The sequence below is a fragment of the Galeopterus variegatus genome, unplaced genomic scaffold (assembly GCF_000696425.1).
Source record: "Galeopterus variegatus unplaced genomic scaffold, G_variegatus-3.0.2 Scaffold3334, whole genome shotgun sequence".
Lineage (NCBI taxonomy): Eukaryota > Metazoa > Chordata > Mammalia > Dermoptera > Cynocephalidae > Galeopterus > Galeopterus variegatus.
Genome location: NW_007729445.1, coordinates 164,233 through 174,545, shown reverse-complemented (window position 1 = coordinate 174,545; position 10,313 = coordinate 164,233). Strand labels below are relative to the sequence as shown.

Sequence of the window (10,313 nt, the reverse complement as noted above, 5' to 3'; positions counted from 1 at the left end):
CTCTTGCCACATAACTGACCACTACAAAACTTAGTGGCTTAACATGACAACAATCATTTATTTTGCTCACAAATGTGCAGTTTGGCTGGGCTCAGCAGGACAGGCTCATTTCTGCTACATGCTATGCCAGTCGGGGCTGCCCTACCAAGGACCAGCAAGTCCATTTCCAAGGGGCTCACTCACAGGACTGGCTGCTGGGTGCTGGCTGCTAGGAAGCAGTTCGGTTGGGGCTGATGGCTAGAAGCCTTGGTTTCTCTCCACACAGGCCTGTCCATGTGTCCTGTGCTTTGCTCACACACGGTGGCTGGTTCCAAGGAGACATGTAGAGAGAACAGCACAGGCTGTATCTCCTTTTATGGCCCAACCTCAGCAGTTGTGTAGTGCCATTTCCTGAATCACAAAGTCACATGGGCCTGCCTGATCCAAGAGGGAAGGACCCAACACCATCTCCTGATGGGGCGTGGCAAATCAAGGTTCTGGATAAGCAGGTGGGACTGGAAATACTATTATGGCCATTTTTAAAAAATATAATCTGCCACAATTAGGAAACAAGAAACCACTGGGAATCAAGGCAGTCACTCTCCACACGTTGTGTTTGTGTGAGTGTGCACTTGCATGAGCGTGCACGTACGTGAATGGGAGAGTGTGTGCACGTGTGTGCACATGTGCATGTGCATTTCTTCCTCCTGCTCCCCCCTCCCTCTCTCTGGTCACGTGGCCTTCACCTCTGCTTCACCTTCTCCTGTCTGCTCATGGCCACACCTCAGCTACTAAGCTTATGGGCCTCAGTTCCTCCCACCATCCCAGAAGCCCTCTACCCCATCTCATTTGGGAAACTTCCTCCCCCATGTGGTTTCAGTGGGACTGCCCATCAGGCTGCCCCACCCTTCCTGGCCAGCAGGTGAGTGGCAGGCACGTGACTGGAGTTGGGCCAATCACCTCTCTCTTCTGGGAATCTGACTTGAGTACAGAACCTCAGGTTCTGGAAATTGGTCACAGCTCCATTGGCCTGATGCAGCCCCTGAAGCACCTGCTGCCCAGCTCTTGTTCCCAGACCCCTGCGCTGCTTCACCAGTGTCTGCTGTCGGATCTGCGAGCACCCTGCAGTCTTCGGATAAAAACCCTCTGGCTTAAACTAGCCAAAATTGATTTCTGTTACTTGCAAAAAACCCTGATAAATATCTATTTTCAGTTGGGACCCTGCACAGAGTCTCTGTAGCCAGGTCTGACCCCTCTTCTAACTCCAGATGGCTGGTGGCCGAGCTGGGGAGAGGGCTACCTGAGATCCAATCAGCAGTGATCCCTGAAACCTTCTCAGACAAAGGGCTTCATCACAGACTGGGGGAATGCGCCAAATGGCGCCTCTCAATGCACTACCATTAAATGTCCATAGTGTTCATGCCCCCATTTTATAGACACAGCAACTGAGGGACACAGAAGGCAGAGTTCAGATTTCACAAAATACTGTCTGACCCTAGAGGGTGTGCTTCCTCCATGCCCCTCAGGGTCTCCCCAAAAGTCAGGTCCCCAACTTTCCTGCAAGAAATGCAGCCCCAGCTCACACTGGTCCAGCAGTGGCTCAGATGATCCTGCTAAAGCAGAGAGACAGAGAGAAAAAGATGTGTTTTGGTGGCAGTGCATTAGAGGCCCCACTGCTCAGCCATTGCCGTAGCCCGACTGGCTCCAATTCATGCAGCCTCTCATGGCAAACAAATGCTGACACAAGAACAACATTGACAATGGGGAAAAGGCTCAATCCTGTGTTTACAGACTTAAAGATCCTTAAGTCAGGCCTGGCTTTAGAGCTGCCAGGGACTCTGGGTAGGATCAGATGCACCCTTCCTCCCTGGACTGACTCCATGCTGCAAATGGGACCACTGACTCCATGGCTGTTTAAGCCAGGCTCATCTTTCGAAGGTACCCATCTGATATGGTGACAAATCCTACCAATTTGTCAATATGCTTGTCCCACGTTTAAAAGCCAGTTGTTGGAGGGATTGCTGGCACATAAGGAAGTTGCTGTTGGTGCAAAATGTCAAAGCCTGATTCTGCTTCACTCACGTTTTCTGGATGCCACCTTGTACTCGGCCCTGTGTGAAGCACTTCCCGGGCATTGTTTCCTCCCTTCCTATATCAGCTCAAGGAGATGGATATTAGTATTGCCCCCATTGTACAGAGGAGGCAGCTGAGCCCCAGAGAGGTTAACTCGCTTGCCATAGTCACCCTGCTAATGCTGCAAGCTACACTAATTAAGTTGCAAGTAACTTTATGTTTATGCCCAACATTAAATAGCATAAAAAATAAAAGGGATTTTCTGGCTCTCGAAAGTGGAAAGTCCAAACTAGAGGGCTGATTTGGTTTCCAACACAGTCTTCAAGGGCCTTATATCTTCCCATCTTTCCTGTCTGCCTCACTGTCAGAGCCTCCCCCCTCAGGTGGCAGGATGGCTGCATCCACACTACAGTTCTAGAGAGGAAGAGGAGTCTTCAAGGGCCTTATATCTTCCCATCTTTCCTGTCTGCCTCACTGTCAGAGCCTCCCCCTCAGGTGGCAGGATGGCTGCATCCACACTACAGTTCTAGAGAGGAAGAGGAAAAAAGCTCCTTTCACAGAATACCCTAGCAAACACCTTTCCAAGCTCAATAGCCCTAATTGAGCTTCCCATCACCCTCAACTGTGTTCAGGGCTTCCAGTGTCAGTGGTGTGCCCCTTAGAACCAGCGCTATCTCCAACTTTCCCAAATTCAAGGATCAATGTGGAATAAAAACCAGGGTTGCTTTCAAAAGAACGGGGAGTAACTGTTGGGGAGGGCTCATCACAACTATAATGTTATTGAGCAATAATTTGAGGCTAGGCTGTATGTTCATTCAGTGTTTATTGAGCCCTTGCTGTTTGTCAGGCAATCTTGGATGCTGCAGACACAAACCTGAAAGGTCCCTGCCCTCCTCACACCAGCAGAGCTGAGAATTGTGTGTCATAAGAAACCAAGTTGGGCTTTTTTCTTTCCATTCTGTTGACCCTGTTCTTAACTTTCAGTAAAACTTCAGCCCTAGTTCCAGATTAGCTGAAATGCAGCTAGTTTCGATGCTGGAAAAGAGAACTACAATACAAACCAAGTTCTGAACCAGAGCTAGCGCCAGGCGGGTTTCTCAGAGCCCCTCGACCCACAGGGCACAAGAGAGTAAACTGCCATTGTTTCCCTTTGGCGTACTTGTCACTTTCCAGCCTACCTACCCACATCCTCACCCCCACCCTCAACTCCTCTGGCTTTTAAAGTTTCCCAGTTGAGTAAAACTGGTCTTCCCCTATAAGCCAGTAGGATGTCACCTTTAGCGATCAGCTCGTGTACCTGACCACGTAGACTACCACAGAGGCTCGGCCGAATCCGCCCTCCAGGTGGACTTAAACGTCCCTGGCGCCACCGCGGGACACCTTGGCGACCCACGAGTCTGACTGAGAGCTTTAGTGAAGTCAGTCTTTTGCTGCTGTTTCCTGAGACTACATCAAGGCGTCAACTGCCACGAGTCTCTCAACTGGAGCCCCTCCAATGCGGGGGAATGGGGCGCGTCGGTAAGCACCTCACAGAGCCCCGCACAGCTCCCACCCTCTCCTGCTAAGGTGCCTCAGGTGGCCAAGGAGAGTCGACCCCATCCCCAGATCCAGGGCGGGACCTTGGAGGTTTGACCCAATCAGGAGTCCGACCTCACCAGTCGGTCAGGACGCTGTGACCCGGATGGACCAATAGAAACTCGAGCGCGGATTTACCGGGGTCTTCTGGGTAGGCACCTCTCCCGGAAGCCACCGCCTCCTCGAGCCACGCCTGGGCGGAGCTAACCTTTCGGCTCGCTGCCCTACTGGCTAGCTTAGCTGCCCGTCTCGAGGAGGCGGGTGCAGGTGGGCGGGGCCGCGGCGTTCGTGTGTGGGCGGGGCGCGGCCGTTGTGCGCGGGCACTTGCGGAGGGTGCCGGAGCGTCCCCGTGCTGTGGTCCCGGCGGACCGGGCGGAACCTCCCGGGAGGAAGAGGCGGGGAGAAGGGCGGAGGCGAGCGGCGGCGCGTGAGGCCCCGGCAGGCTCAACCCGCGACCTCCGCAGCCGGCCTCTCTGTGGAGCCGCGGCCCGTGCGGACCCGGACGTCGCCGCGCAGGTAAGTAGCCGCCCCGCCCGGCAGTAGGGGGTGAGGAGGGGCGGGGGAACCTTGTAATGGCTCCACGTGCATCCCCACGCCTCCTCCATTGTTAGGACGAGACACGGTTTTGTTCTCTGTCCACGTGCTGTCGTGGCAGTTTTGCATCAGGCGTTTGCCGGAGCGGAGCGCGTGGCGGCGGGTTTGCGCAGCGAGGAGAGGCGGCCATGCGCGGAGCGGCCCTCGGCCACAGAGGCGGGAAGGGCTGCTGCTGTCCGGTGCCCGAGAGCAGGCCCGCGCGACGGTGGCGGCTCCTCCGGTCCAGCTCCAAAGGACTTGGCAGCGTGGAGCGGGGAGGCCCCTCACCCAGCCCACTGCTTTCTCCAGCCTTCACTCTCTGTTTTGATGGAGACGGGCGGGCCGCTAGTTTCCTGGGTAACTGAACCACGTGGCGGCGGGTTTGCGCGGCGGGGAGAGGCGGCCATGCGCGGAGCGGCCCTCGGCCACAGAGGCGGGAAGGGCTGCTGCTGTCCGGTGCCCGAGAGCAGGCCCGCGCGACGGTGGCGGCTCCTCCGGTCCAGCTCCAAAGGACTTGGCAGCGTGGAGCGGGGAGGCCCCTCACCCAGCCCACTGCTTTCTCCAGCCTTCACTCTCTGGTTTGATGGAGACGGGCGGGCCGCTAGTTTCCTGGGTAACTGAACCAGAAGTGGCGGTGGTCATCTTACTGGGGGCCGGTGCTGTGGAGGGAGGGGGTGGTTGGGAATTCCAGCAACAGGGAGATGGGAGCCCCTGGGAGGAAAAGTCCAACCCAACAGCCCTGGAGTTGTGCTTATATAGACTCGACTTTAAAAGGCAGGAACTTATAAAATAAGCAAGTAAAAGGACAGCATAGGGTTGACAAAATTTTCAAGGCCCCTCACTTTCTTATAAATGATAAATCAGGAGTGTCTTTGATTCAGCCCTAAATTTCTTTTCTCTAATTCGTGGAATTGTTATAGTAATCCTCTTCTCATCTAATTATGGTGATCCTTAGATGAGGTGATGTATGTAAAGCACTTAGCAAATACCCACTGCGTAGTATTTGTTGAGGCTTAGCTTTGAGGTCCATGGAGGGAGTGGAAAGACCAGCATCTGCAGCTGGCCCTTAACTGTGCGTTCCTAGGACCAGGTTCCCTCCCTGCTTTTTACTAGAGGCAGTGCCACCACCCTTGTCGGCCCTTAGAGTACCTGATTCTTTCCCAACTCTGTGTGAAATTTTAAAAATCTATTTCATGAGCTAATACTAAAAAAAAAAAAAAAAAAAAAATCTTTGAAATTAAAAAATTATTCACTAAGTTTGTAAATCTAAGCATGTCCACTATTTTAGTACTGTCCTCTATTGGGTTTTAAGTTTTATTAAGTGAAATATTTTAATCATGGAAAAAAGAATATAACAGTTGTACCTGTACCCTGGAAAAAAGCAAATGTTAATATTTCTTTATGCTTTTGAACTTTTTTCTTTTTTTTTAAGGAAATGTGACGTTTCAGTTACAGTCGAAATTCTTTGTGCCCACCCCCAAGAACTTCTTTGAATTCTTACATGTCTTTCTGTTGTGGCATTGTGACTTCACAAGACTTATCTGGTGGGGATTAGTGCCGACAGAAGCTAGATGTCCTCCTCTCTAATTCCCATCATCCATGAGGTTTGCTTCTTATAGATTATCGTGGGGATTATGGCCACAATTTTGGTCGTGTCCTCATGGCATTTGTTGTCCTTATCCTCTTAGGAAACCTGCCTTCTCTTTGCCCTCCCAGTTCCTTCGGGTGAGCTCATGATAGGCTTTCCCAGACTCATCAGCTGATGAGTATGTGTTCAGTCTGGTTGACCTTTATTGGGCCAATGACCACTCTTCCCTTCGACAGTCTTTACCCAGGGGCAGTCACACCTGTTCCATGCTTCCAGGAAGGAGTGGCCTTCCATAGTGACATGAATTCTGTTTTATAAAATGGAATTTTAAAAATTCATAGTAATATGAACATGTAGTTATCAAGCTTTTTAACTAAACACTTGATGAACACTGTCTCATTTAATTCTCACATTACAACTATGCCATGGTGGTAATATTCCCATTTTACAGTGAGCAAACTGAGGCTTAGTAAGATAAGGCATCAGCTACAACTTGAGCCCACAGTCATCTCTGTGCAGTATGTTACTGTTTTGCTACCAGTAGAGAAGGAGGATTGTTCCATTATCAGGGCAGAACGAACTTTGGTGTTCACACAGGTTCTCTTCACTTTACTGCCCTACAGGCTCTGGCTCCCTGAGTCAGAGGAAGCACCCTGGTGGAGGCCTCCTTCCAGAATCAGAGATGGCATCCGTGGATTTCAAGACCTATGTGGATCAGGCCTGCAGAGCTGCAGAGGAGTTTGTCAACGTCTACTACACTACCATGGATAAGCGGCGGCGCTTGCTGTCCCGCCTGTACATGGGCACAGCCACCCTGGTATGGAATGGAAATGCTGTTTCAGGACAAGAGTCATTGAGTGAGTTTTTTGAAATGTTGCCTTCCAGTGAGTTCCAAATCAATGTGGTAGACTGCCAGCCTGTTCATGATGAAGCCACACCGAGCCAGACTACAGTCCTTGTTGTGATCTGTGGAACAGTGAAGTTTGAGGGCAACAAACAACGGGACTTCAACCAAAACTTCATCCTGACCGCCCAGGCCTCGCCCACCAACACAGTGTGGAAGATAGCAAGTGACTGCTTCCGGTTCCAGGACTGGGCCAGCTAGTGGAGCAAGAAAGGCCTGTTTGCTTCAGCCCAGCTCTGTAGAGAAAGAAAAATCTCAAATCTCAGGATGTAGGGAACACAAGTTCATTTCAGTAGCTGCAGAGATGCTGCAGAGTACTTGGTGCTGAGGCTGAACTCTTGCATTTGCTCAAGTCCTAGGAGCCCTTTCTTGAGTATATAGTTGTTTGTCATAGTTGCCTTTTAAAAGTAGGAAACTTTTCTATTTTTCTACTTGTCCAGTAGAAACCCTGATTCTGAAAATTCTGACATAATATAATAAAAATGTTATTTCTTTCTCCTTGCCTGACGTGTTTGACTAGCTTTTGAGGACAGAGGAGCAAGAAGAGGGTTAAAGGTAGAAAATATAGTACAAAGCACCTGCAGAGCTGTGAGGTCCAGGGCTGAGTACCTATCCCAAAAACAGGTATATGCACAGGTGACCCAGAGCTGAGGTTCACAGCCCTCTGCATACTAGAGTCCCTTAGGACACTGAAAATGACATGTGCCCAGGCCACACCCCAGACCAAGTACTCCAAATCTCTGAGGATAGAACTGGGCATTGGCATTTTTCAAAAGCACCCTAGTTGTCTTAATGTATAATTCACTTTAGGATACATTAGAATCACCTAGCAGATAGCTGGGCCCTCTCAGCACCTTAGCTGAGAGTTAAATGATGAGAACAGATGAAGTGCTGAAGTTAGATGATGGCTGCTTACAAATGAAGCAGTTAGGGGGCTGGCCGGTTAGCTCAGTTAGTTAGAACATAGCACTGATAACACCAAGATCCAGGGTTTGATGCCTGTACTGACAGTCACCAAAAAAAAAAAAAAAAAAAAAATAGTTATATTGAACTCTCTTCTAAAGAGAGACTGAGCTCTGCTTTTAGGAGGAAGAAGCACTGAGGTGGGAGGCAGGGAGTGGGGATCAGAATTATAAGCTATGACTGACCCTTAAGGCTGCTAACCTTCATTGCCTTTGTCCAATGTAAAGAAAGAATAGAAAACCCTGTAGAGAGTACCATCATCCTTGGACCAGTAAATGACATTTCACAATCATGTGGCTTCCCAGGTAAGTTTTCTTTGATAGGAGTGTGCTAGGTTTGGGATAGAATTTGTGAGTTAGAATATTGGGATGGGAAAATTTGAGAAGCAAAAGAACCTGACTAGTGTGGTGGCACAGATGGCAGTTTCCTCCTGATACCCCTCCCCTTCTCTACAAGTTACTGAAACCCAGTGTTTTCACAAGAAGGGAATTCCCTAAAAGACTTGACTTTTCAGTTCAATTTATAGCTAGGTTTGATATGTGATTAAGCTCCAGTCAATGAAGTAGAAGCAGAAGGACTTTGAGTTTTGCTTCAACAGACCTTTCATACTCACTTTCTCTGTCTCGGGCCACGAGGACAGATCAGTTACACCTACACTCAAGAGGTAGGATCTTCTTGAGCTAGGTGGAGCCTGGGGCCCTGGTGACTGTGTGGAATCACCAAAATAGTTCACCTACCCAAGTTTCCTTTTTAAATGAGAGAAATCCCATCTTACTGCCATTATCAGTTTGGGGTATGGGTCACATACTGTAGCCGTAATCTTAAATGAGAAAAAACATTTATAACGGCAGACACTGGGATTATTGTAGGGTGGCTCTGCCATGGCCCCTTGGGGAACCAGAGTAGACTCAGGTGTGTTTCTTGCACTGAAGGATTCTCTAACCAAGAGACAACATTGAAATGGTAAATTAAGTAAATGCAGTTTCAAAGCCACATTTAAGAGTGGTCAAATGAGTCATACAGATTTGTGCATAACTAGCTGAGATGAGCAGATCAGCTGAGACGCTAGTAAAATAGTGGTGAGATGCCAAAGTCAGGTTCCAAGGTGTAGAATTGTCCGAGGCACTCCAATATTGTCCCATGGGAAGATATAAAAGGGAGGACAGTGGAATGGAGTGAGGATGGATTTGTGCACAAGTGACTTGGGGGAAGGTGCTGCTAGGCTTTAAATCTCAAAGGCCCCCATTCAAGGGGTGATGTGGTACACCACTTTCCTCACCTCCAGCCTGGATAGTGGGCACAGGTCTCTGTGGAGCACCTCAGAGAGCGTGACGTGAACTCCCAGGAGTCTGAATTGCATTGGCGAGAGAAATTTCAAGACAGCAGTCTTCTTAAGCTCACTCCAAATTGTCCAAACTAGCAGGAACAGGCGTGCACCTTCTGACCTTGCAACAGATCACATTCAGAACCTTCTTGGTTTCCTGGTGTTCCAGGAATATCTGAATCTGAATTGACATGGTTCACAGGACCCCTCAGCTTTGGCCAGTGTCCATTTCACACCTCACCCCCATTTCTCTTCTGCCAGCATCCTCCAAGCCACTCTCCCCTTCACATGCGCCTCTCATCCAGGCCCCAGTTCCTGCCACTCCCACCCCTGCCCTGTCAGGGCCTCACCACTGCCTACCTCAGATCAACTCACCCCTTCCCTCTGCTCTTCCTGCCCACCCCCTACTCCACCAGAGTGGCCTTCAGCAAACCCAAACCAGAGAAACCAACGGGCCTTCTCTGTCATCCCCGTGGTGGCCACTGTGTTACCCCTGAGCTGACCAGCAGGCTTGGGGACCTGGAGAAGTGATTGCAAGAGAACAAAGCACGGAGAAAGGGGATGCCTTCTTTTTTTTCTTTTTTCTCTGTGACCTTTTTTTTGTGTGTTTTGGGCCAGAAAAAAAAAGCACTTCTCTTTCAGGTTAGTCCTCATTGTACTTTTAAACCAAAATAACAAATCTTCATTCGTGTCACCTGTATTTCATGTTCCTATTTGTCTTAGCCAAATTCATAAATCTTAATTCTGCTGCAATCTGTATTTTACTTTAGCAAAGATGTAAGATGCTTTAAAATATTGCTGTGCTGCCTTGGAAAAGCGCTGAAAATATTGTTTACTCTTAATAGTGAGATTAAAATAAACATTTGCCCGGTTTTCCTTAATCTCAGCAATGATGGAGACTAAGGATGAAAAACTGGACTCATATATGCAGGCTTCTGGGACTCCCCAGGACCCTTGGGGACGCCTGTCTGGGGACAAAGCGTTGGTCACCAGTGGGCTGGCTTGACTCTGCCCTGTGCTTGGAGGCAGACCTCCAGCCAGAATTCCGGCCATGGCCACGGAAGAAAAACCTTTAAAAATGCCCGTGGGGCGTGGTCCCCTCGAGGCTCGCCCCCGCGCCACCCCCACCCCCTCGTTCTCTCCTTCTGACGGTCCCTCATCCTAGGAGGAGGTGGCGGAGCGCAGGTGGCGCGGGTCTTTCCGGCTTCTCTGGGTGGCCGGGCGGCGGGGAGGCGCCCGGGCGTCACCAACGGGGGTTACCGCTGGCGGGGCCGGGGATGCTTCGAGACGCGCTTGGCCACGACTCGGTCCTTGGGCTCGGGTCTGAGAGTGCG

General features: G+C 50.1%; 1 protein-coding gene across 2 annotated transcripts; it reads left to right on the top strand.

The window, feature by feature from the left end:
* The first annotated feature begins 3,964 nt into the window (after positions 1 to 3,964).
* Positions 3,965 to 7,194, top strand: NXT1 (nuclear transport factor 2-like export factor 1). Of its 2 annotated transcripts, none has more exons than XM_008584687.1 (2): positions 3,965 to 4,143; positions 6,412 to 7,194. In XM_008584687.1, the coding sequence occupies exon 2, from the start codon at positions 6,471 to 6,473 to the stop codon at positions 6,891 to 6,893; it is 423 nt and encodes a 140-aa protein (XP_008582909.1). In that variant the 5' UTR covers positions 3,965 to 4,143; positions 6,412 to 6,470; the 3' UTR covers positions 6,894 to 7,194. The 2 variants fall into 2 exon arrangements, with proteins under 2 accessions (XP_008582909.1, XP_008582910.1); XM_008584688.1 differs by lacking the exon at positions 3,965 to 4,143 and adding an exon at positions 4,794 to 4,813.
* Positions 7,195 to 10,313: the final 3,119 nt, after the last annotated feature.

What these genes read in the sequence shown, in the direction of transcription:
- NXT1 (XM_008584687.1), top strand. Translation starts at nt 6,471, where the DNA reads ATGGCATCCGTGGATTTCAAGACCTATGTGGATCAGGCCTGCAGAGCT.